This window comes from Chenopodium album, chromosome 13, assembly GCF_948465745.1.
Source record: "Chenopodium album chromosome 13, dcCheAlbu1.1, whole genome shotgun sequence".
In the NCBI taxonomy this organism is placed as follows: Eukaryota; Viridiplantae; Streptophyta; class Magnoliopsida; order Caryophyllales; family Amaranthaceae; genus Chenopodium; species Chenopodium album.
The window spans coordinates 1,848,607-1,876,251 of record NC_137846.1 but is presented as its reverse complement, the minus strand read 5'-3'; the positions used below and the strand labels follow the sequence as shown (position 1 = coordinate 1,876,251).

General features: G+C 33.6%; 4 protein-coding genes and 1 pseudogene across 5 annotated transcripts; 2 read left to right on the top strand and 3 right to left on the bottom strand.

Moving 5' to 3' along the window:
• Positions 1-1,355: 1,355 nt before the first annotated feature.
• Positions 1,356-2,584, bottom strand: LOC145575899 (glucan endo-1,3-beta-glucosidase-like; annotated as a pseudogene).
• A 449-nt stretch (positions 2,585-3,033) lies between these two features.
• On the bottom strand, positions 3,034-5,503 carry LOC145575898 (beta-amylase 1, chloroplastic-like). Of its 2 annotated transcripts, none has more exons than XM_081633693.1 (2): positions 4,786-5,503; positions 3,034-3,470 (listed from the first exon to the last, which is right to left on the bottom strand). In XM_081633693.1, the coding sequence occupies exons 1-2, from the start codon at positions 5,376-5,378 to the stop codon at positions 3,434-3,436; spliced, it is 630 nt and encodes a 209-aa protein (XP_081489819.1). In that variant the 5' UTR covers positions 5,379-5,503; the 3' UTR covers positions 3,034-3,433. The 2 variants fall into 2 exon arrangements, with proteins under 2 accessions (XP_081489819.1, XP_081489820.1); XM_081633694.1 differs by having other exon boundaries at positions 3,034-3,464.
• A 2,773-nt stretch (positions 5,504-8,276) lies between these two features.
• Positions 8,277-13,886, top strand: LOC145574195 (ABC transporter G family member 15-like). Its single transcript, XM_081631935.1, has 9 exons — positions 8,277-8,978; positions 10,924-11,003; positions 11,089-11,553; positions 11,663-11,785; positions 11,886-12,017; positions 12,136-12,420; positions 12,512-12,784; positions 12,868-12,975; positions 13,171-13,886. Exons 1-9 carry the CDS (start codon positions 8,633-8,635, stop codon positions 13,522-13,524), a joined length of 2,166 nt encoding a protein of 721 aa, XP_081488061.1. The 5' UTR covers positions 8,277-8,632; the 3' UTR covers positions 13,525-13,886.
• Positions 13,887-15,349: 1,463 nt separating this feature from the next.
• LOC145575897 (protein TRAUCO-like) lies at positions 15,350-18,840 on the bottom strand. Its single transcript, XM_081633692.1, has 2 exons — positions 17,614-18,840; positions 15,350-15,726 (listed from the first exon to the last, which is right to left on the bottom strand). Exons 1-2 carry the CDS (start codon positions 18,755-18,757, stop codon positions 15,461-15,463), a joined length of 1,410 nt encoding a protein of 469 aa, XP_081489818.1. The 5' UTR covers positions 18,758-18,840; the 3' UTR covers positions 15,350-15,460.
• A 653-nt stretch (positions 18,841-19,493) lies between these two features.
• On the top strand, positions 19,494-20,238 carry LOC145577053 (uncharacterized). The gene is made up of 2 exons (XM_081634740.1): positions 19,494-20,025; positions 20,216-20,238. Exons 1-2 carry the CDS (start codon positions 19,494-19,496, stop codon positions 20,236-20,238), a joined length of 555 nt encoding a protein of 184 aa, XP_081490866.1.
• Positions 20,239-27,645: the final 7,407 nt, after the last annotated feature.

Below are 27,645 nucleotides of genomic sequence, written 5' to 3'. Positions count from 1 at the left end.
ACACTTAGATACATAATCTTGTCGGGTCTAAAAATGTAATATAAAGGCTAAATTTAAAGACTATAATACACAAAATCAAACCAATTTATCTTTTTTTTTTTTTTTTTTTTTTTTTTTTTTTTTTTTTAACAATAAGATATGTGGGAAGCCCCTTCCTATCATAGGAGGAGAACGACTTAGTTTTATATGTTAATGGATAAGATGAGATTGGTGTTTTAATCACCTCAAACCCTTTCACTAACCAACAAACCACCAAATAAATATTTTTTTCATAAAGTAAACAAAATAAAATCAAGAGCTTCATTGAGGGTTGAACTTGTGGAGATTGAAAATCGTAGGCAGAGAGATTAATATAGAGGACGGTATATAGTTGTCGTGGTCGGCTTTTGATCCAAAAACAACGAACGTGTTTCGGCCATGAAAACGGTGTATTGCCCTTTTTTTTTTTATTTTATTATGGACCACTACTATCCTATATATTTTCTCTATGAATTAATATATCACGTATGTCATGTGACTTATTTTGATTCTAGATATGGCAACGCAACGTTGCTCCATACTACGGTCTACGAGATATAATTTAGATTTTTAGACTATTAGAATTATATTCCAACTTAATAGATTTGTTTATACTTGTAGTGTCTTTTATTAGAAAATTAATAGTGAAAAAAAAAATGAACTTGATCGAGGCATGAGTGCAAGACCAACTCAAGGCAACAAGTTGAAGAAAAGATAACGCATCCACAACAAGAAATTTTATTCATTTATTTATTTATTTTTATTGTAATCCCATGAACAAGTCTGATTCAAATATATATCGTAAGACTATTTTGAAATCTTATCGTAGTCATGTAATATGTGGTAGCCAAGTAATACAAGAAATGATTTTTTTTCACTAATTTGGCATTTAGCCATTTAACGGTTCAATTAAGATGTTGGGAGTCCTTCACGAGATTTCTCGCAATACTTGCATCGGTTATTTATGTTATATTGGTGCTACACAAACCAACATCATTACTGTTGCTTTGGCTATTTAGAATTGTTCATATATATGGTTATATGGTGCCTTTGTTCGTAAAGTATCCATAACAACCGGAACCTTATCTCTTGAACGACAAAACTAATACTTCTATTGCAATCTAGCTAATTATTAGTCTATTTCTTGTATGTACCTAAAGATTTCGGAAAAAAAAAATGTTGTCATGAAACATACGAAGTAATTGTTATATTTTAGAATAATTATTGAGCCTAAAACTTCTTTATTGCAATACAAATACCAAAATGCATAATAGGATAAAAATGTTCAAACAATAGCAATTATTAAAACAGTGAATCTTGAAGTATTAGAAAATAGATCATTTAAAATTAAGTTGGCCATATTTAGGAGCCTTAGTAGGGGTAAACAGACCAAAATGACGTTCAGTTATAGCCCCTGGTTTCTTATCTTCATCAAACATTGCAAACAAATAAGTCTCAATTGCTTGCCCTGGTTTTAAAGGAGTCCCTTGCTTCACATGATTGATCAAGTTCCTATAATAAGTCCCGGCATTGTTCACTGTGGCCGCGACTCCCCCGGCTGATGGCCATCCGGTTTCGGACACCACAATCGCCGTGTTAGGTGCACCCGCCTTTGCTAGAGCGGCATATATTGAATCAACCATTGCATCAAACAAGTTTTGGTAGTTTTTGCCGTTATTCGGATCAGTAACCACAGTCCCCGGGGACATAAATAATGCGTAGTTGAGATTAATATCACGTTGATTACTAATATAAGCAAAGTACGTGTAAATGTTAACTAACAAAGGTGAATTGTTACTAGTTATAAATTTGACTATTGGGGTAATGTATGATGTGTAATTAAATTGTCCGTTTGAGGGTGGATACGTGCTCATCATAATTTCTGTACTAACGGATGTAGAAACTTTAATGGCTCGTAAGTTGTTTGATATTAATGCGTTGTGAACATTTTTCATGGCGGGTAACACTGATGAAGCAAATTTATGAGAAGGGTTAACTTCTTTCCCTACAACAATATATTTAATTGATGATGCAAAGGGCACGGCGTTGGTCTTGACCCAACGTATTGCCTCTGAGGGATAAAATGCTAGAGACCGAAGGTTTTCAATAGGGACGTCTAGCACGAGTTTAATGCCCGAGCCTTGTAAGGCTTGGAGAGCTGCTATATCTGGACTATATAGTCTCATTGCTCCTATGCCATTGTATTTGTAGAGGCTCACAACATCTTTCTCACTCGGTAAGTTGTCTCCAATCATTCCATAGCATACACCAATTTATGCCTCTATATTATTAAATCGTCATTAAAAATTAGAACAAATTGAGATGATATAAGATCATATATATGATCACGTAACAAACTTTTTCATTCAATTAAATTATCGAAACTCTATTAAAATGTATTGAATACCAATGCAAAAAGTAACTCTTCCTAAAAACATGTACAATACATGACCTCAAACAACAGTTAAAGAACGAAGAGATCGAGATTTAGCAAGAAACATATACCCGTAAAATGCAGGCTAATCGATAAAAATGTCACAACGAACAGAGTGATGGCAATAGCCATTGGCTTGCTTGGGGATATCAATTATTGATGATTTAATATCAAAGAAAAATGACATCAACTATTTATAATTTGATTTCAAGGAAAATGACGGGATTATAATTGATGAAAAAAAATACTCTGATAAGGGGAGAAACTAAATTTAATTAATTTTTTTCATTTCACAGATCAGAAAACTTCAATTACAGGTCAATCACCAAGTAATTTACAACACAATTATTCATGGATTGATAAGTTTTTTTTTTTTACTCAATCGTTAAGCAATTTTGAGTTTCTGAATGTCTCATCATCCCACAAATTACGCGGTTTATGCCAAAAAACAAAGAAAAAAAAATGAGAGAGGACATAAATAGGATATAGATAGTGAATATCTATAATATTTCAGAGGGATTACTAAATTTATAATTATAATTTAATTTTTTGTCTTCCTGGAGGAAATATTTAGACCAAGCTTTCAGCTAATGCAAATTTAATTTATATTCAGGCTTCGTAGATTTATATGATAATGGTTTCATTTTTACATAGTAAACAGCCCCCATAATAATAAAGGGGGTACTGATCAGAAGTAAAAGAAGTTGAACATTTATATCATGGCTTACATTACAAATTGATTTTGATAAATGAAGTAAAAATTGATGTTGTAAGTACTCCTTGTATTCTCTAAACACAACACCTAGTGCATGAGAGCAACAGCAGCTTCTTGGACGAGAGGCTGTGTAACATGCACATAATGCTCGGCCTCTCTCTCAACTTGCTCCCAACATCGTTTTGCATCCTTTCCTTCTTTCATTTTCTTCACAAATGCCACAAATTTCCTCCAATTGTCAGCTTGGAACAAGTCCGGGTTCATCCTCAGGTATGTGAATGCACACATTTCACACTTCTAATACTTCCCAAAAAAGTAAGTCATTAAATATATAATTCAATCAACATCACAAAACAAACTTTGATGTGAGCATAGCTCATTAAAAAGAGAAGATTCTTCGTTCCTAAAAGATAGGCCACACGTTATCATCCTTTAATGATATGATGGAGACTACTGCACATAAACTCAATTTCGTAAACCGACCCCTAATCAAATCTAGCATACATTTAGTAAACACATCCTTTAAAAGATTATAAAATTAAAGAGTCTACACCACAACAAACTTCAATACTAGAAATCGAATAAATTTTTTAAAGGAAAGGGGAAGCAACCAACAAACTCAAGAAAAGAAGAAAATCCCAAAAGCAATCCACTCCAACTTTTGTCAAGTACCGCAAGATTGTCAATTTGTCATGAACTCTTAATTGACATCAGCCTCACGTGAATTTTGCCAAAATAGTTACTAATGTCAAGAAAAGTACACTCTTTTTTATAGTACCCTTTTAGCCACAACAAAATAAATTACATAAAAAATTGTATGGCTAATAAAGAATCGTTTAATCTACGGATCCATTACATTTACACTAATACATCAACAAAAATCTTCCACATATCCAAACTCTTACAACCAAACAACAAATTATATCCATCAACATTAACACTCTCAATCATATATTGACAAATGGGTGGATTGTTCTACCTATCTATCTCCAAATTATTCAAATCCTAGTTAAAAGTACTATTTGGGCGGAAGCTTCGAGTGCACTTATGCACAATAAGATAAGGTCTAATAATTTCGGATAAAATAAAAGACTACTAATAGATTCAGACAGGATGATAATAAAATAAAAAATTAATAAGTTCTTATAAGATAAGATAATTATAGTTTAAATTAGAAAGTTTAGACAACATAAAACTCAATCACATAAAATAAGTGAAATTGTAGGTGAAGAGAACACTACCTAACAAAGAAAAAAAATTCTCATTACACACATTGCTTTCAACGTTTCTAGTTTACAGTTTACAATTTTGACACAACAAGAACCCAGTTTAATATTTTTGGATTTGTGCACAAAACAACCCAAATTAAACTCAATCTAATATATTTAGTGTACAACTACACTCCTCCTTAAGCAATCATCTTATTTATTTTTTATGTGAAATGTGAATTCATCAACAAATCAAACACAAACATGATCCAATGATCCTAAAAAATGGTAATTGTAGAAAATCCAATCTTAATTTAACGTGTTAAACACAAATATAAAGAAATCATATATTCATCAATCATAAACATTTGTAAAATTTGATTGAAATGAGGGATAAAATAGAAACATACGAGACGGAGTCGCCGACATTACCGCCACACTGATGAAATGACATAACAGCCTGAACCTTCAAGCCATGTTTTTTAGCCATCTCAATCAAATCAACATAACCACCCCAATTATACTCCCCAGGATTCTCTCTCTCCACCAAACCCCACCACACATCCATCATTATACCTTCTACTCCCGCGCTCTTCAACGCTTGCAAACTCGCATTCATCGCTTTCCTCCGATTCACATTATTATCCATCTTAACACTATCCAACGGCATCATCACGTAAACCGGCACGCCTTTCTCGTGCTTCTCTTTTGAAGATATTTTGTACTCCGCGGTTTCATGTTCCGTACCAGTAGCGAATGCCTGGCATGCTGCGGTTAGATCCGCTCTTAGAGGAGACCGACATGGGCTCACTGGGGGTGATAGCATGTCGGTTAGGTCACCGCTTTGGCGTGTCACTTTGCATTTTAACGCCGGTGTTGGAGATTTCCACACCGCCGATGCGTTCAGTGTTGACGATGAATCTCCGGTGTTTGTTGCGGTTGTTTCCACCGGGAGTGGTGTTCCTGAGAGTGCTCCGATCTGGTGTGTTAAGCTCATCGCCATTAACGTGGGACTGAATTTTTTCAAATTTCAAGATCTCAAAAAGTAATAATTGTAAATAAATAATTTTGATTTTTTTTTTTTTTTTTTTTTTTGTTGTGATGAAGTAGGGATTGAAAAATGGAAAGTGAAAGTGGGGGTGTTTAAATAGGAATTTTGATGGGATTTTCGGATAAATAGGTTGGGCGTTGAAATGATGACACGTGTTAATAGGGACACGTGGAGGATGGAAATGAGATGACAGAATCTACGGCTAGGATTTGTGGAAAGCACGTGAAAATGGATGAAGGGAGGTGGAGTGGAAGATCGGTTATGAAATGAAAGTAAAACCCGCGTTATTGGAAAAAGGTTGTTTAGTTAGTAAGGTAATGACACGTGGCCGTTGAATTAGCAGTTTGTGGAATAATGAGTGTTTGGTTTTGATACAAACACAACTCCTCTCGTTTAATCTACTACTTCGTATTTCGATTAATCTCAAACGAAGGGAGTAAGAGAACTCGTAGATATTGTAGATTTGAATTTTGGAACAACCAAAAATACAAAACAGTCAAGTCTAATAGAATGAATTTCGCTAATATGGTGATAAATTGATAATCACTCTTACTATGTACTAATGTACACCATAATGATTGTTATGATTCAAGATTTATAATGGCTAGCTAACAAGTTCTCACAATCGCGTCTACATGTTAACCTGTAATGGTTCTGATCTTCTAAACGATTGTTAAACGTCCTTAGGTCATCCTCCTACATGCAGAAAAAGAAATTAATTTCACCAAAACCAGCAAATGTATTCAGATATTCCTCTACTTCAGAAGTGTGTACACTTTCTAAACACAAACTCGTGTCCAAGTGTCTAATAAGCTGTTTTAACAAAAATCATATGAACTGTCAAGTGTTCATATGTATTGAGGGTCCAACGTGGATACAGGAGGTGAAATGCACTGCAGAACAACATACAAACAGTTCATGTATCAATTGTGATCTTGCATTGCAACATTTAACAGTGGTGCAGTGGTCCGGGTGAAAGTGGGAAACACTGCCTTACATAAGGCTCTTCTTACTGCTAGCTTTTCCAAGCCCGAAAGCAAAAACAAAACGCTTCTACAATCAGCAAAGTAAAGTACTTACAAAAAGGCATATCTTAGATCAAGGGGTGTCTGCCTGTCTTGTCTCCAACCTTATAATGCACTTCATCAGCTCAATCCTAAAAGACGAAGTTCAACTGTAAGATTTACATTTACACATGTAAGGAGCGTTGCATATGCAGAACCAAAAAAGATTCAGCAATTTGACATAGCTCAATATATATACAGTGAGAAACTTATGTAAGCCAGAAAGTTTTGCTTTAGTTTCATGAAATTATGACAACATTCAAATCATACATGAATTTGCTGGCGAAAAATACATCCAGCAAAAGGATCAAAACATAACAAAATCATAAACAGACATATTATCAATCAAACATAAAGCACCATATATGCTCCATTACATAGTGGAGCATAAATATATCAAGTTATCAACATAACATAAATTGGTGAAAAGGAGCAGTTTCAACGACCTTAATGATCGTAACAAGGCCTGACTGCTCAACCTCGTCAAGAACATTGCAGAATTAGTGATTCCTTAGTCACTGCCATATAGCAAAGGCCAAAACGAAGGATGGTTTAAGGTTAATTACACATGATGCAATTTACAAGCTTAAAGAGCTGAATTCTTCAAATCACAATGATCAAATCATGCCACACCCTTTAATTCTATAATTCTATAGTGTAATACAGGATTAACCAAGTTGATGCAATGTTGATTAACAAACTGTGCTCATATAAGCTCAACCCAAACACCTTAACAGAGTTCAATTCACATTAATTATACTAAAAACAATTGACATGGACCCTAATAAAACTATTCAAGGTCCAACATTCTAAGTGTCTGTCCGTCTGTCTGACATAGTTCAAGACCCATGATTCTAGTGGCCTAGTGGGCCTAATGACTTCTAGATTTTCAGGACCCAATAACTGTGTATTGGGCCTTGATCATTGTGGTATTGGGCCTTGATAAGGCCAAATTTAATGAGGGACAATATCACACTACTACCACACTACCCATGATGTGTGCATATGTCTATTTGTCATCATGCAATTACGTTGTACTTCGTATTAGATATTTGGATGTAGAGAATTCATGAAAATAAAATTCTGCAACTCCATTGTTTGTGTAGTGTAAAGAATTTACTCCACGTCCCTTTCATTGATAGAAAAATGGTCTCTAGTATTCCGCATTTTTTTAAAGCTCATATCTCGATTATCGACCTATGAGAATATGATATAGGAATTGTCCCTTTTATCCACATTGTAATTTTCATTACATACTCGAATTCAAAATCAAGCTCTTTTAGGTCTAACTTAAATGTACCTTAAATCATCAGCCTTGGAATAACTTGGAATATATCCTTCTTTCACGCAAATACGCAATGGTATTTTTACACTTTTAACCTTATTATGCTAGTAGTATTTAGAGATACTTTTAAGTACTATCGTATTACTTAATATGTATTAATACTGATAACCACAGCTCAATAACTTCATTTGATTGGTACATTCAAACCTACTCGATCACAACCTTTATCGATCCCAAACCAACATCACCACAAACAGCTCGAAAACAGACTACAATCATTAAATCACGTATCAATATTCAACAAATCAAAATATATAATCCACCCACCAAAACGAATGAAGATAGTATTTGATTGTTTCAAGTAGACCCATAACAAATTGACAACTCTCAACAATAAGAAAGAATTGGATAGTAGATGAAGCCATAAATAGCAAGAATGTGAAAACCACATTCAATTTAATTTTTTTTGTAGCGGTGTAACAAATTCATACTCTTCCCCTCCACCTAAAAACAGCGTTGTTTGCATTAAATTCTCTCTCCACTTGCCACCCATATATCACATTACGTGTGTTTTTAAACCTTTTTAACTCACTAGTCTCTTTCTCTCTCTAAAAATCTTATGTAAATTAGAATTTGTACTGCTAGTTCTAGTGCATAACATCAAATACTAGTATACTTCAACTACATCACATTCTCATAATTAATACATTATTATCAATATTAATGTTAAATCACATCATACCAAAAAAAACTAGTGTTACATTGTTGGCAGTTGGACTCTTAGGAGTTAAGACTTATAAGTTATATGATCGTATACTATATACTTAGCTATTCTTTTGAGAGGGTTTATATGAGCTATGTATAATAATAATAGTAATCGTAATAGTAATAGTAGTATGGAGATCGAGGCAGCAGCTGCATTAGCAACAAATGAACCAGGTGGTTCACACAGGAATTACAAAAACGCGATCTACGAAGACGACGATGATTCGGAGACAAGCGGTGGAGGAAGCGGTGGTATTGGTGGTGCAGCAGTGGCGTATCTAGTATGGGAAGATCTAACGGTGGTGCTACCAAGTTTTGGAAATAAGCCAACAAAGAGGATACTTCAAGGGATAAATGGTTATGCTGAGCCTGGTAGGATTATGGCTATTATGGGTCCTTCTGGTTCTGGCAAATCTACTCTTCTTGATTCATTGGCAGGTTTTTTTTTTTTCTTTCTTTCTTATCTTCCTACTTCACTTGATTTTTTTCTCATCACTCGAGTATAATTAATGTAAACGAAATTCAATCTCACAGATTGCCAAACTAGAAGATTAAACCAGCTAAAATAACTTTATCAATAGGTGTTAGAAGAGCAATTGTTATATGGTAGGATTTGGGAAACCACTATAATAATTCACCATTTGTGTTTAGGAGTTAGATCTATAAATAAATTGAATATTCAACTTTGTGATATAATTATTATCTTTTTGATGGGTATTGTTAGAGTAAATGTTAGATGATAAGTCAATTTTTTGTCCTTAATGATAATAGTAATATTGAAGATTTGAATCTCTTTTAACTTTATTAACTCTATCAATTTTTTCCTTTCAAAAAAAAAAAAAAAAAAAAAAAAAAAAAAACTCTTATCAATTTTTTTGCGTTAGTTCAAAAAGAAGAGACATTGATTGTGTGCTTAAAATAGGAACAAGTACATGAACAAATCATATGCCAATAAATTAATAAAGAAAAGAAACCCCAAAAATGGGTTTTGGAAATCTTGTATTCTAGGTGTATAGTGTTTTACATTTATGTCTCAATTTAAAGCGTCATTTCCTTCTTGAGGAGGTAATTTTGATTCAATTTTATTTTATTGAGTTTCATTTGGATTTATTCACATTTTTATCTTTTCTTGAATTTGGGTGACTAATCTTAATGTTAAGTGGTCCTTTTGTAACCAATAAATCAAATCATTAAAGAGCACATGTTGATTAATTATTTGGTGCAATTTTTAGAGGTATATCTAGATTGCTTTGAATGGACCATTTTGGTGGACCATATCCAAAATTAGGAGCAATTAACTCAATTTTGGTCACAAAATAAAACAATCTACTCCTTATTCTAAAGACTAACTATATAAATTTAGTAATACGCCTATGAAAATGAAACAGCTGGAATATAGCGAGTGTAGTTAAGATATGAGTACTAATCTCGTCTACATACAACTGGTGGAATTTTAAGCATCCTAAATTAAAGGAGTGCACCAGCCCGGGAAACAAGAGCATTAAGATCTATCTAACTGCAAAAAAGGGACATTTCTCTTTCTCTCTTAAATAAGTTGTAAAGAGATAACTGAACTTCAACTACCCTCCATAAACTCAGTTTTAATGCTTCCACCAAACTCACTGCCAGCTTCATTAACAGCTAACCAATGTAGGGTATGCCAAAAACTTGGAATTTTTTCTCTAGATTTGTGTCCATTTTACTGCTCAACTTTGAGCTTTAGCAGTGAATGTGTCCCATACAACAAGTCGATTGCAACTCAAATGGTGGTTGAAAATTTATACAGTACTCCTTTTGTTCCGCAATATTTGACCATTTAACTATGTTTTAAATTAAATATAGTGCAATATTATTTGTTTGGTTAAGATAATAGTGCGATATTAGTATATTACTTGTCAGTTTTTAAGTGTCGGTGCAAAAACTAGCACCTTAAAACTTGTTAGTAGTATTAACTTATAGTAACATCGGAGGGAGAGATTATATCTTAAAAGATAACTAACTATTGGATATTAAGCAAATTCATGGATCACTCATTTACAGGTTGATTTGTTGAATGTAAATTCATAATCATAACAAGGAATTCGGCTATGTTTGGCCACACTAGCTTAAAACAGGGCTAAACTGATAGTAAGGAAAACCATAATTTGTGAAGCTTCTAAGTCTAAGTGGTATATTTTTCGATACTACAAAAAAAAAATGGAATTAAAAGAAGATAATAGTTAAGTAGTATAGAAAAGAACACAGCTTTCTAAAACTTAAATTAACATGTAAGCTAAGAGGCAAGAATTGAAATACGAAGTAGGAGTTTTATTGCTTACCAGCAAATCTGCTTTGTATATACAAGTTTGACAGCATCTGGTTTCTCCGACTGTCCCTTCTGCAGGCAGACTCTCAGCAAATGTTGTCATGACTGGAAATATTCTACTCAATGGCAAGAAGAAAGGACTGCAATATGGTGGAGTGGTAAGTAGTTAATATGAAGTTTTGGACATAAAATACATAAATATACGACGAAAGAATAAACTTGTTGACTTAACTGTTATTTCAGGCATATGTGACACAAGAGAATGTACTCCTTGGAACCCTAACAGTAAGAGAGACACTCACTTATTCAGCATATTTGAGGCTTCCACCAAACTTGACGAAAGAAGAGATCGAAGGGATTGTAGAAGGGGCCATAATGGAAATGGGTCTTCAAGAGTGTGCAGATACGATAATTGGCAATTGGCATCTGAGGGGCATAAGTGGTGGAGAGCAGAAGAGATTAAGCATTGCCCTTGAAATACTCACACGTCCTCGTCTCTTGTTTCTTGACGAGCCAACCACTGGGCTTGATAGTGCTTCAGCTTTCTTTGTAGTCCAGGCCCTTAGGAGCGTGGCACGAGATGGGGGAAGGACAGTCGTTTCTTCAATTCACCAGCCTAGCAGTGAAGTTTTCACCTTGTTTGATGACCTTTGCCTATTGTCTTCTGGTGAACTGGTCTACTTTGGCGATGCTAAAAAGGCTGTTCTGGTAAGGAAATGAACACGAATACTATGTTAAATGCAAAAAATTAATAATGATTTCTATTCCAGATATTTTAAAGAGGAAAAAATGTATAATCTATAATTAACCATTACAGTTCTTTGCACAAGCTGGATTCCCATGCCCAAGTAAAAGGAATCCCTCAGACCATTTTCTGCGCTGTATCAACTCAGACTTTGATAAGGTTACAGCTACACTGAAGGGATCCTACCAAGCCCGAGTATGTGCACAAATTAAGATCATGTTATCCTAAGATTTTCAAACTTAATTATTTCTCAATCTAATATTGTTTTCCCCTTTTCCTTGTCCGATTTCTGCAGCAAATCACAACGTTATCAGATCCTATGATGGAAATGGAAACAGCACAGATAAAAGCAATGCTTATTGAGAAGTATAGGCGATCAGAGTATGCAGAACGGACCCGAGCAAGGATCCAAGAAATAACATCAATCGTAAGCATCCTAGACACAAGCTTGCTAAGTCGATGTAGTCTAAAATTCATCTAAACATGAAAAAAAAAATTAAAAAAAAACCTTATGTCAATCCTAAATGATAACCATCTATTTGCAGGCAGGACTACCAACAGAAGCACCAAAGGGTAGCCAAGCCAGCTGGTGGAAGCAATTAACTACACTGACTAGAAGGTCTTTTGTAAATATGTCCAGAGACATCGGATATTATTGGCTACGGATAGTTGTCTACATAGTAGTATCTATATGTGTGGGTACCATCTATTATGATGTTGGCACTGGTTACAGTGCAATCTTGGCTAGAGGAGCGTGTGGTGGATTCGTATCAGGTTTCATGACTTTTATGTCTATTGGAGGTTTTCCATCCTTCATTGAAGAAATGAAGGCAAGAATTGCATTCTAAATTCTTAGGAAAGGACTTTTGTTTTAAATCATGATGCCATATTGCCATGCTTCTAAGTTTCTTTCTATTGCAGATCTTTTATCGCGAGAGGCTCAGTGGGTACTATGGAGTTGTAGTTTATATTCTATCAAACTTTCTCTCTTCATTCCCATACCTGGTAGCAATAGCAACAGCTTCAGGGACTATAACTTGGTACATGGTGAAATTCCGTCCAGAATTCTCTCACTACGTATACTACTGCCTCAGTCTTTTTGCAAGCATTTCAGCAGTCGAGAGCTGTATGATGGTGGTGGCTTCACTAGTTCCCAACTTTTTAATGGGACTCGTCACAGGGGCTGGAGTCATTGTAAGACGAACTAATTGTTTTATGACTATTCTTCACGTACTTAGAATACAAGTCTTTTCTGATCACAAATTGTTATTATGCAGGGAATAATGATGATGACCTCAGGCTTTTTCCGTCTACTACCTGATCTTCCTAAGGTGTTTTGGCGCTATCCTATTTCATACCTTAGTTTTGGATCCTGGGCAATACAGGTAATAATTATCAATGTATGCTACTATGCATGCCAAATTATACTAAAGAGTATTTCATACATAGGTTACACTTTAATATATATTAATGTTGGCACTAAGTTCAGATCATTTAACAATCAGGTCAGAGGGTTCATACATCATACCACCTTCACATTAAATGTAGACTTTCACTAATTCAAAGTTTTGTAAATGCAGGGTGGATACAAAAACGATCTTGTTGGTCTCACGTTTGATCCACTTATACCTGGTGATCCCAAATTAACGGGAAGTTATATTGTCACAAAAATGTTTGGGGTTCCCTTGGACCGGTCCAAGTGGTGGGACTTGGGTGGAATTTTCCTGCTCATCTTAACTTACAGGCTACTCTTTTTGGTCGTCTTCAAGATCAGAGAGAAAGCAACACCAATGTTTCAGACATTTTACAGAAAGAAGACTCTGAACCATCTAAAGAAGAGACCCTCTTTCAGGAGGACTGCTTTTCCTTCCAGGAGATATCAACCTCAATATCCATTGTCATATCAAGAAGGGCTTAGTTCTCCAATCCCCTAGAAGAAGCTATAGTAAATTTTTCAAGTGTATCTACAGTGTCAATTCCGTAAGCTTATTGTTCATGGGAGAGTTCTATCATTGTGCATTTTACCTATGGTTTTACATCTCTCAAGACCTTCAACACAAAGATGGTGTTAGGCCCATTGGAAACAAATTTCAAGTTGAAGAGCAGTACGAATTATCCTAATATATAGGAAACAAATCAAGTTACAAAGTTTTTCTGTAACAGAAATGCAAGTCTATACAGAATACATGTTGAACCAAGAAGACACGTAATGTAGAAGAAAGATTGATTATTCTTATAAGTCACAGACAATTATAGTCATTCACTGATATATGAATATGATCAAAATAATATTCCATGTCCCCAGGCTCTTCCCTCTCAATCTCTCTTTTGCACACTTGCACCATCTACTTTATACAGCAACACAAGATCAACCAATAACGATGCTCTGATTGTAAAAAATAAGCTAGTAGTACAGACTATGGTACAGAAGCAGTGTCAGCCATCATAGATCATGAAAGAGTTGAAAGACACATTGACAAGAAACGAATAGTTAGATAGTATAAGTATCACCAACAGGTCCATACTTCAAAATGGATAAAATCTCATTTTGATGAGGATTTTTAGTGAAAAATGGAGAAGGAAAAAATGAGTATGCTGAACTGGTATTATGCAGAGAACAAGGGTGAGATACCATGGAAACATAAGCTCTCAACAATTAAATTTTGCTGTGTATAGTGGACAGAGTTTAAAGTAGCTATTGGCAAAGGTCCTAGCAACTAACACAGCAAAAGAGGGAAGGTAAATTATAGTTATATACTTATATGTTGAACACTTGCAAAAGCCCTTCCCATAGCATCTAAGCAGAAAGTATGAGTGATTTTTAGATATTTTTAGCAGTTATGGCAAAAGGGAGCAGGTAAGTTATAAAAAAAAATTCACTTGTCAAAATTTCACCCATTGGCCCTTGTTGTCATTCCAGGAATGCCAGAAGGGATGTAAACCCAGTGCAGGACAATCAGTGGATTAATAACAACTTCAGTTAAAATGCAACTATTGGTAAAAAGCCTAGTTATGGTCATTAATGCATACTAGAGAAACATATTCGATTTAAATACTACAGCAAAAAGATTAGTTAAAAACCAAATTAGAGGCCTAAAATAATTCTTACCTTGGTGACCATCATCCTCAAATCAGCCGCATTGGCTACATTGCAGTCAGAGTGAATTTCCTTCATGCTGAGTTCACCTTATCTCATGGAAACCTGCCTGAAGATGATAAGAACGCCATGAATTATACAGGGTTGAGTGACCTGAGAAATGTTAAAATGTCTGACATTCTGCAGGTGCAAGTGCTAGTGTGCTACACCTGCCAGTAAGAGGTAGCATCATTGTGAAGATAAAAATAAAAGACAGCCATATCACCTTTAATATATTCAATTAATATTTTCAATTGAAGTAGATACAAATATAGTCAAGGTCCATGCAGATACTTAGGCAATCAATTTATACTTCAATGGTGTAAAATCAAAATAGAAAACTGAAAAAATACACACTTGTGATAGCTCTGAAGCATCAGAATTTCAACAGATAGTATTAGAAATAGCATTCATCACTTCACATAAGAAATTTCCCAAATAAAATTTAAAGTTAAATCATAGATACTTCAAAGTAACATGGCAGGAATGAGAAATCGTCAAAAAAAAAAGAATAAAGATTAACTTTTTTGCTTAGGATGCAACGAATAAAAATAACCATTTGTATTCACCAAGAAAGCATTTCAGATGAATAATTAATCATAGTACAAACTCATTCTCTGAAGCATGAGGGCACTCCTACGAGGATTATCTTTTTCCTTTCAAAGCAAATAAGCAAAGAAAAGGATAAGGATCCCTAGCACCAAATATTTCATACAACGCTATAAGAAAACATCCTACTGCTTGTCCTCATCTAATACACCATTTTCAACTCGATTGTCAAATCCATGATACGGAACTTCGATCATGGGCTTTGGAACCGCACGGCCTTCAAATTCCGTGGGAAAAAATTCAAAATCAGGACCAAAGTTGAACTTCACCACACAATTGGGTTGATTAGGAAGGGTATACATTGATGCAGCGGGGAAGTAGCGTCCACCAAAAAGATCATTAAAAGCAACTCCCTGACAAATGCCATTCTTATAGAAGGATATTTCACTTCCTGCATTGCAAATTGGATAAGGAAAAACTCTTAATTACAATCATCATAAATGTTCGTTAGTAGATCACAAAATCTTACAGATAAACTCAACAGAATAAAAGACACAAAGGTATTATAATTCCAATAGTCCAATTGCCACATTTCACATACATAGATGTTTGTTAGTAGATCACAAAATCTTACAGATAACTCAACAGAATAAAAGACACAAAGGCATTATAATTCCAATAGTCCAATTGCCACATTTCACATACGTACATACATACACAACTATGAAACGGGACAAAATTACAGTCCTATAGACCTGAGAAAAAGATGGTTCAAGACGTCAAACTGACAATTCACGTCATATTTGGGTTATGAGTTATGACACATATGGTTATCATTTAGGTTATTTTGGGTCAAGTCAGATTTGAAGTCTGCAGCTAGTCAGTTTCTGCAGAAAATTCAATTAATTATTTACAGGTCAGATTGGATCAATTTCAGGAGGGTCAAAATTAAGGTGCCTTGCTTCTGGTGTACTAAGGTTCCAAGAATTCAAATTATATGATCCAGTAATGTGCTCCTACTAGGTCTAATACTCTAGTACAGCCCTATAAGTGTACAACTTGAGAGTATTAGTCCTACTATACTTCTCAGTAATCAGTTAATCACCCTATCAAAGGTAGCAAGCCTCCTAATACTCCGTTAAGTTGATTTATATTCACAACTTTTCCTTCTCACAGATGCAAGCAACTGCTGTTCATTGCATAACTCTGATATGTAATAGAAGTTCTCATATCCTAAGCCTCTATGAGGAGATGCTGCATACATAATAAAATTCAGCCTTAGTGACCAAAATACACATATCATCCATCAACCAACAGAAGCTTCCCTTTAGCTTGTCAATCACCCAATACTCCTCTAGAAACACTTTCTTCAATAGGTTTTCAAAGTCACCGTAATTTGACACATTTGGCCATTTGCCTACTCATGACATTAGCATCTAAATATGTCTTCTTTCTTTCCACAACATCCCGCCCAAAAACAAGATCAATCTTTATCATGAAAATCAACTAGCATGATATGAAAATCATCAGAGCACATCCAATAAGAGACTTAACATCCACATAACCACAACCTTCCATGAAATAGATACAAGATACACATGGTAAATTTCCCTGCATCAGCTTCATATCTTTAGCAAACATGATCTAAACTAAAATTCTCAGAAGCTTAACATCTTCTGTGAGACATGATGTTGTGTACTAAAGCCTTTGGGTGGAGAATCTTGTGGGGATCAATAATAAATGAGATCCGAGCTTGCTGAAAACGAATAATGATACAGATAGATGCCAAAGGCCAACTTTTTACAATCCAAGTTAAGTGGGAATCACTCATCATGTATACTAGTTGGGTTCATTGTTCCAACTAGGCAGAAAACATAATGCTGTTCACAAGTACATGGCCGTGGCTAAGGTTCTTCGGTAGTCACCAATCATCATAAATTGGAGGTAAAGCTAACCCATATTGAGGAAAGCAAGTTATCTAGTGACACTAGGAAGCAGCTATGTAAACATACCTGTTTGTTTGCTATACCATACACTATGCCTTACTGCTTTGGTGGAAGTACTCAACAAACTGATGCACTAAACAATAATCACTTGATAATACAATGCACCAACTACTCTGTATAAGTGCTAATTGAGTCATGGAATTAAAACAACATTCGAATTTGTACACACTTCATTTTAACCTACACTTTGCACAAACACAATCATAACATAACCCCAAAATGTTGTTGCTTAAACAAAACCAACCAACAAACAATATATCTATACTAAAAAACTTTTGCAGGCTAAAAAATCCAAGAATAATAAAAGTTGGACAGGGAAGAAAGCAACTCACCAGGAATGATCTTTGGGGGATCCTCCTTCGGGTCCGGGGCACAAACATACTTCTGCCCCTTATACCAAACTAAATGAGGCGGTTTCGGAGCATACAAATTTCCTTCAGGCAAATTGATATAAAACCCAATAACATCACCTTCTTTATACCCTTCATCCCCATACTTTTCCCTCAATGCCTTATGTATCTTACTCCCATCAATATCTCTATACCCGAAACTATTCGCGTCGTACCCCACCGGAGCTTGCAAGTCCCCTTTCTCCGTCGACCACCCCAACCTCGTATGCCCTGTCTCTCCTAAACTAATCAACTTAATCTCAAAATACCAAGCGCCATCACTCACCCCTCTCGTCGCCCTCACCATTCTATACCCTTTACAACTCCCGGCACTCATTCGATCCTCGCTCAATTCCACCTTCTCTGCCTTATAAACCTTGGAAAGACATATCTTCGATTCAGGGGAATCATCATTCTTATCAGGAAACCTCGGAATCGGAGTGATCAACACAGTATCTTCCGATTTCGGGGGAACAGCATTGTGATTGTGATTACTGTTATTGTTGTTATTCTTAGACTTCTTCTTCCCTTTCCTCGACGTCGTCTTCGTCCACACATTGTTCCCCTTACTCTTCTTCTTCGACGATTTCTTGCTACTCCCACCACCATTCCCAACAACCGGTGTCGATTTCATCGCAGATTGTAAATCCAAATCCAATTGATCAATTTCAAAATTCGAAAGCGATTTCAGTTTCTTCGAAGGTGGGTCTAATTCTTCTTCATCTTCCCCCAAACCTAATGATTTCTTTTCCGGGTTTTGCTCATCTTCAGAGATTGATTCAGAGGAAATATCTTCCGACCCTAAAGTTTCGGACTTCAACACCAATTGGGTCGGATTCTCCGCCGATTCCACAGCCATTGACTCGGGCTGTATTTCGGGTTCAGTTGTAGCGATTTTCGGGCTTGAAGGTGGATTTGGGTTAGGGTTTGAAACAACAATGTCGTTGTTTTCGATTGTATTGAGTTCATCAGTGTCGTTTGTAGTAGATTCAGGAATTGGGACGTTTCGATTTGGGGAAATTTGAGGTGGGGTGTTTTCTGGTTCTTCATCTTCATCGTCTTTGTAAGTATTTTGCAAAGTATCCATTGTAGAGGAGAGAGAGAGAGCGAGAAAAGGGGAAGATGAAGTTAGGGTTTATGGAATTGCGAGGGAAAATTAAAAGAGGGGTGATTTACTGATTTTAGGGTTTATCGAATCAAAGTGTTAAATTGTTAGTGTAACGGTATAAGTTAAAGACAATGGGAAGAACAAAAAAAAAAAAAAAAAAACGCTTGCAAACGAGATTTAATTTGAACATGATCTTAAATATCTTTTTTATTTTTATTTTTTTTTTTGAAACAGATTTTAAATATTTTTTAAAATTAATGATCGTGCTTGGTGAATAACTTATTTAATATATATGGTCTCCAACTTAGCCCACAGGTTATAATAAAGAGTAGGAAAAAGCCCATTAACTTTCTGCTTTGGCTCGATTGATGATAAAAAATTCAAGAATAATCCAATTATGGGATACATCAAAGCTCTAAAATATTAAAAATTTATTCAACAATAAAACTCTAAAATAATATTTTATCCTAAATTTGATCAAGTCACGGGCTTTATTTAATAGTGATAAGATAAGCTAAAATATTAAATTAGATTAGATTTTATGTAAATATATCGGTATTATGTCAGATTTTCTAACACTGTTACATCTATCTTTGTAATCATTCTTTTGAGAGAAAAACTATCTTTTTAACCTTCATAAATACAACCAATGGAATAGACTCTTTCACAAAAGAATTGAGAAAATTATGGTTAAACTACAACGTAACATGATATGATGAACCAAAAGAAAACAAAGAGCCAAAGTCGTTATGTTATAGAATTAACCTTGGAGTCAGGCAAAGACCTAGAAGCTCCACCTAGGTCCCGGAGACTAAGACTTGGTCGGCGAATGCGGACATACGCCGTGGTGTGGATTGACCCGGCTCGAAAGCCTTTCACCCGGATTGACAAGCACGGTGGTTCAAACCCAAATTGGAACTACAAGTTCCGCTATAGAGTGAAGAACCAAATGAAAAAGTATAAGATAAACATAGAAATATATTCTGCTGCAGTCGGGTTAATGATGAAAAACCGGCTCATTGGTACAACCTCCTTAGAGGTTCAGGCCATACCCAATGATGAACAACCTGCAGGTTACGTTTGCAACCTCGAAGTTAAACGTCCGGCAGTTAAGGCCGAGGCAGAAGCGGGACTAGTGCGTGGTGGGTGGATCAACACCAGGGTTAACGTGACCCCTTACCAAAAATCGCCTCCGCCACCCAAGAGGAAGGAACCTAAATATGATTCTGATGATGATATTGTTATGGGTATGTTGGGTTTATCTTTCATTATGTTTTAATTAATCGATCTCAGGTTTAGTTGTTTTCTTAAATCAGATATATTAGCTTGTTTTGTGGTACGTACTACAAGTGTGCAACATTATGTATGTATTAAGGTTTTATATTTACAAGTGAAGTTTTGATCATCTTTAATTTAATGATTGATTATTGGTATCAGAGAGAATTTTGTCTAATACATGAAAATATTTATTTCTTAAAATTGAGCTTGATCGATCTTCTATATTTTTCAATGTATGGATAACAAAATAATTAAAAGTAAGGGCATATTCAATTCAGTTTCTAATTTCCTTCTCTCATAAAATATTCATTTCACTTCATTTCAGTTCAATCAATGAGAATAGCCCTAACCGGGGCTACTATATAATAACTGGTTTTTAATCTCAAACTTTTAGGTACCATATACGAAGTATATAGGGTTGAGATAAACCCCTTTAATACAGGTTGTACATAGAAAGTTTTATTTGCTACATTAATGCACGGTGTATTGGAATATTGGTGTTTAATTTTATTTTTTGGGTTTTTTTTTTTGTCGGAAACTACTTCTTAAAACTAAGATACTGTGAAAAACTACTTGATAAAAAAATGTTGTAAGAAAGTATCTAATAAAATTAAAATGTTGTAAAATACTATGGGTTGGTTTTAGAGGTGATATAAGGTTATTTTCGAGGTGGTTGAGGATATTCTGAGTTGGTGGGGTAGTTTCGGGCTATGAGGTGGTAGTTTTGGGTGTTTTGAGGTGGGTTAATGCCGGAAAATTAAGTCCAAATTGAAAATCTAGACATGAGTGTACTAACATTTTACTTATTACTAGGTAGTTTTTTATAATAATTTTTTTTATTACATAGTTTCTCATAAAATCTTGATTTTAAGTGATACTTAAGTTAAAAAACTGTGGAAAAAAAATAAATAAACATACTCCTTTATTATCCATCAACGATACATGATCGATTTTCACAGTAATAAGACTAATAACCAATTACGTTTTACATGGATTTCATATTGATATCAAGATGTTTTCTATTGTAATAATAGTGGAAATTAATCATGAACATCGAAGTCTGTAATGTTTATAAATTAGCTTCAGAATTATTATTTTTCTAATAATACTTATTCGTGCTTCAGATGTAACTAAAAAACGATAAACTTTTGAGATAGGAATGTCTTATTTACTTTTTAGTAATTAGAACGAGATAACTAAGAATCGAATAGCCAATTATTATTATCAACATTGTACCCAAAGTCCCAAAGTCATGCATTCATCATTGGAAATACTGTCAAAATTACATAAATCCTCCACATTTAAAAATTAAAAAAAAAATATGTATCGTAAAAGATTTTATTATGAGCCAACCACGGCCGTATCTGGGGCAGGGCAACCGGGGCGGTCGCCCAGGGCCCCAAATCAAAAGCCCATTTTTCCGTTAACCTGTTAAAAGCCTACGTATAAAAATTAATTCCAACTTGTAATGATCGAAAGGACAAAGTGGCTCATTGGTAAGATTTGTTTTGTACTTCCTCACATTGTCTCAGGTTCGAAACCCATTAGCTATTAATTTTCTTTCATTTTTTTCTCCTTAGTTACTACTCCAAAGAACAATCTGTTACACTTATTTTACCCGTTTTTTAAGTACTATATTTTTCTCTTACTCTTTTTTTCTTTCCTAATTCATAATTTTTTATATTGCATCTAATTTTCTTATTATTCAATATGACAACATGTAATTATTCTTATACAAAATTTCTTACACTATTTTTTTTTTTTTTTGAGCATTTATATGAGATACTTTTGTAATTTCATATGACTTTATTTTTGTAATAAAGTTATGATTTATACTTTGTTCTTTTTTAATCACACATGCAACGTTGGAGGTTTCACATTTGCTAATGCTAATGCACATTTTATAACTTAAACATCTTAAGTTGTACATCGTATATACTTAATAAAAGTATATTTCAAGGAAAATCTAACAAGATGTTATATATTTTTTCCAACATATAAATCACAAGAAATGATCAAAGGAGTGTATATATATGGGATTTTTCCAACATGTAATTCGAAACGTTAGAATTATAATAACTTTCGAAGGAAATATAAGATAAAAAGCCTCATAAAAAGTACTTTCACTTTCAATAAATATTTAGTGTATATCGCATGTATGATTAAATTTATAGGGCCCCTAAATGGTAGTTTGCCCATAGGCCTCACAAAAGTCAGAAACGACCCTGGAGCCAACAATTATCTAGATATACACAAATTAATGGGTTGTATATTGTTATGCTATTAGGATAGCACCCATGCGATGCACGGGTTTCACAATAATTTATCTTTGAATTTTTGTAAATTTTATTTTCATATTTTTTTGAGTTCAAAATATTCATAAGTTCAGTTTATTTGACCTAACAACTCCTATAAAGACACCAACAACCTAATATCAACATAAATTACAAATATAATAGGTATTGTATCTATTTTAGAATGATTTGCCAAATTGGTGTTAAAAAATAAAGAAATTACTAAAATAGTGTTCACTTTAAAATATTTCTCAAAGTAGTGTTCACGTAAGATTGGAAAACTCTAAACCTAATTTTTATCGCTTTGTATTTAAAGTCTAAATAAAAAAATCATTGGAGTCTCAATACTATTCTCTGAGGGTTTTAATTCACCATTTATTTTTATTTTTTTTTTACAAACTTTAATTCACCATTGTTCCAAACATTGATGTTTCATGTTAAATATTTTTTTTGAGAATTTAAATCCATAACAAATATGCTACAAATGGAATGCAGCAATCAATTCAATTATTTGAAGCAGGGGAAGCATGAAATGTCTAGCTTTGGTCATATTATTGTTAGGGACATCCTTAAGCTAGCTGCTTTGTGCTCCTTTATTGATTACACGCAAGTCAGCAATGTGGGAATGTGGCTGCCCACAAACTTGCTCAAAATAGTAGAAACTATGAGGATTTGTGAGTTTGGGTGGAAGACTATCCTTCTTGTACTAGCTCTGCTATTTTGCTAGATATTTCTAGTTTAGCTTAATAAAATTCTTGGTTACTAGCTCTGCTATTTTGCTAGATATTTCTAGCTTAGCTTAATAATATTCTTGGTTACTTGCTATCAAAGAAAAATGCTAGAAAATTTTTAAACATTTATATTACTACATCATATTCATACTCCATAGTGCTTATATCCATTTTTACAATTGATAAAATACAAAAGCATTAATGATGAGGCTCAATGCTAATTAAAATTAAGATATCGTAAGCATTATTTAAAATAAACGATTTGATGTTTGACTTGATAAAAATATATCTTATATGCATAAATGAAATTTTGGCTTGAAGAAATCCTACCAACTGTAATCTCTTATGTTCTCCTTGATTAAGGTTTGAGTAATTAATAGAAAAAAACCCTCTTCGGGTGAAAAAAAAAATAAAAAATAAAAAAATAATTTGATGGTATACATATTTATTAGGATTTTATTAGAAAAAAGTTCTCTCAATGATTTTTTAACCATAACCTAGGTTTGTAATTTCCAAACCTACGTGGACACTAAATTGAGAAATATTTTTAGATGAATACTATTTTAGTAATTTCTTTATTTTTCAACACCTCATTAGCAAATCGTTCTCTATTTTAAATTCATTACCTAAATAATAGATATTATCTATTTAAAAGTAATTAGCATTTTATTTAAAAAAAGAATAGCATTTGAGCGGGAAATCTTTACATGAGATAGCACCACGTGTACAACTTTGAAAAAAAATGACATCAACGGTTCCTACTTTAGTATTAGTTATAGATTTCCGGACTAGATTATTCTCCTAACACAAACTTTTAATAAAACGGATGTTCAGTAAATTACTGAACATCCGTTATAAAGTGGCAATAAAATACGCAAAAGTTACACTAAAATGCATAAAAGTTACCCTGATATATATGAGTTATTTATGCTTCATTGATAAATTTGACAAAATTGACACTAAATTTGACAAAAGTGAAAACAAATCTGACAAAAGTGTACCCGGTGTACAGTAAATTACTGAAAACCGGGTGTATTCAAAAGTTTTCCTTCTCCTAATAGTAATATGTATATGAGCTTTTAAATAAAATATTTTATATGATAAAGATTCTATTGAAAAAGATCACCACAAAAAAAAAAAATATTGAAAAAGATAATATTTTATTTTTATAATTAATTTAAACTATCAATTTTTTAAACACCTTAAATTTTTCAGCGCGTTTTTTATGTGGTCGGCTAACCCACGTCAAAACACAAAACTATCTTTGTAACAACCTTTATAAATATAATAATCAATGGAATTCACTCCTTCACAAAAGAATAGTAGAAAATATTGTTAAACTACATACAACATTATGGCAGTAGAGTCATCAACCGAAACAAAGAGCCAAAGTTGGGTTATAGAGTTCACCTTGGAGTCAGGCAAAGACCTAGACCCTCCACCTAGGTCCCGGAGACTAAGACTTGGTCGACGAATGCGGACATACGCCGTGGTGTGGAATGACCCGACTCGAAAGCGGTTCACCCGGATTGACAAGCACGGTGGTTCAAACCCAAATTGGAACGGCAAGTTCCGCTATTATCTAGCGAAGAACCAAATGCAAAAGTGTAACATAAACATAGAAATATATTCTGCTGCAGTCAGATTAATGATGAAAGATCGCCTCATTGGTACAACCTCCTTAGAGGTTCAGGCCATACCCGATGATGAACAACCTATTACATTAGTAAACTCGAAGTTAAACGCCCGGCAGCTAAGGCTAAGGCTAATAAGGTCGAGGCTGAGGGCGGATTGGTGCATGGTGGGTGGATCAACACCAGGATTAACGTGATCCCTTACCAAGAACCGCCTCCACCACCCAAGAGGAAGGAATCTAGATCTGATTCTGATTGTGATGCTGCTGCTGCTGCTACTGTGATGACTATGGGTGTGATGGCTTTATCTTTGAGTACTATGTTCTAATTAAACGATCTTAGGTTTAGTTATTTTCTTAATTAGATTTTATTAAACTCAACTGATTTTCTTTCTCAATGTAATGTTAGTTGTCCAACTTATTGCTTTATTAGCTTGTTTTGTGGTACATACGTACAACATTATGTATTGAGGTTTTTATTTTACAAGTGAAGTTTTGATCATCTTTAATTTAATAAGTCATTATTAGCAACAAAAAAAAAAATATATGTATAAATGTTTGAAATTGTTTATTGCTTGAAATTAAGCTTGATCAATCTTCTGTGATTATATTTTTTGGATAACCAAAAAATGTTACCGGACACTATAATTAAATTTTAATCTCAACCCTTTAAATAGAAGAATTATTAAGGGTTTTTCACTTTCTCCCATTAATTTCTATTGTCAATAGTCTCAATACACTACTTGTTGAGTTGTATGTTGTCATATATATAGGGTTGAGATAAACCCCTTAATACAGTTTGTACATTGAAAAATATAATCACAGTTATTGATTAGTTTATTTTTCACTATTCTCCCATTATACTTTAGTGTATATAGTCCCTCTTCGGTTTGTGTTTTTTTTTTTTTTTTTTTTTTTTTGTTTTTTTGCTAGCTTTAGCACTTTTTATCTAGGGTTTTTCTATATAATAACCCTATTAATTTCGCTTTTCTACTTTGTGTCCCAACATATATCACTTTCTATACTATAACCCCAAGGTACATTTTGTTTCCACACGGTAACCTTGCCGTTATCCCACCGTTAAAAATTCCGTTAGTGAATAGTGAGGCCCACTATCAATTTATTACTCATAATATTTTTTTTATCGATTTATTAGTATTTTAAAGAGTGCTTCAGTTCTCTCCATTTACATATGGAGGAAGTTTTTTAGAAAAAAAAAACACACAAGGTAGTACCTTGCTTCCTTGATATCTTGTCCGAAATTAAGTGGTTTTTACGTCAACATTTTGGTTTATTCACTTTGCAAGTCTTTTTCTATTTTTAGGAGTTTTACTTTCGGTTCCAGTCATTTAGGTGGAAACCACCATATTATTTAAGAAAGTGTTTAGTGTTAATAGTGTATGGTGTTGAATAACTGGAATGTTCAATTTCAATAGTCTTTGATTTTTTATTTTTAGAAAATTTGGAGGCAAGTCAATTGTGGAGTCTCTTTTGTTTATGTGAGAAAAGTCAAAAACAATTCTTTGGTCAATAATTGGAGTTTGGTGGGGGAACAAACGTCGCTATTACAGATGATTTTTTTTTTAATTTTTTTTTTCCTTGGGTAATTTGTAAATACAAGTAATATGCTTTGTATATACATATAAAATAATAAGGGATTGAATCTGTCAAAATAATAAAATTATAAGGTGTCATGTAAAGTTCTCTTATTTTAAAACAATTAGTAAAACTTGAAATAAATATATACTCCATGGTATATTGATTGAACTTCTATAATATACTCTCGATATATATACCAAGTGGAATAAAAAACAAAAATAAATTTATAAATCTATTATTGATCTTGATAATTTTATAACCATAAAGACATGGAGGGAGAAAAGTAAATTTTGCCTTAAGCAAAATCATTCCTTTTTTTTTAATAAGTTGGTAGATTGAAAAAAAAAAAAAAAAACGTTTTGTACGTAGTTTGAGTGTCATATTAAATAATGTGCTCATTTTTTTTTTTTACTTTTTTTTTTTATTTTATATTGCTAGCCTTGTGGTAATATAATTTTTGTAAAAAATGAATAATTATAGAGTATTAGTGAAGGTTAGCATCATGACATGGCCATACCAATAAAATTCCCAAATATGACGGTTTCTTATGTATTCGTATTACAATTGATTGATATATGATGATTTTTATAGCAAACCATACGAAGGTTTAGATTTAAAATTAAAAGATTGTACAAAAAATACAATGACATCTATTATTGTCTTATGTATAAATGGAATGATGAGTGAAAGGAATTGATATATAGATGGAATAATGCAAGTGAAAGGAATTATGTTGATATAGATGCATGGAATATTGTTAGATGATGTTGGTCATTTGCGAGCATAACTACTACTAATATTAGCTTTTGTCTTTTAGTTAAGTTTTTATACGAAATATCATTTACAGTATTAATCAGGTCTTGGTTTTATGACAAAAACAAAAATTAAAGGCTTGTACCGCTGTACTTGTACTGATTGTGAATGATAAATCATTGATTTTTACGGTATCAGTTAAACTTTTTAAATTAAGTCATCGTTGTTTCCTACAACAATAGTAAACCTTACAAATATAGTTTATAGATGTGATATGTCGCATTGAACTTAGTTATCTAGAGAATGGAAATAAGGTTATGAACTTATGATACATGAGAATCAGTTCGTTTTGTGTGTGGCTGGTCAGGTATGACCACTTATAAAATAACAAAATAACCCCTTTAAAACACTAACCAAGTAATTCCTATAATACTGACCGACTAACCCCTATAACACTGACCAAGTAACCCCTATTACATTAACAAAGTAACCCCTATAATAACTGGTCACACTGTGTGGCCAACAACATACAATAATTTGTGCATGAGAAAATATGATAAAATATGGATCAAAAGACCA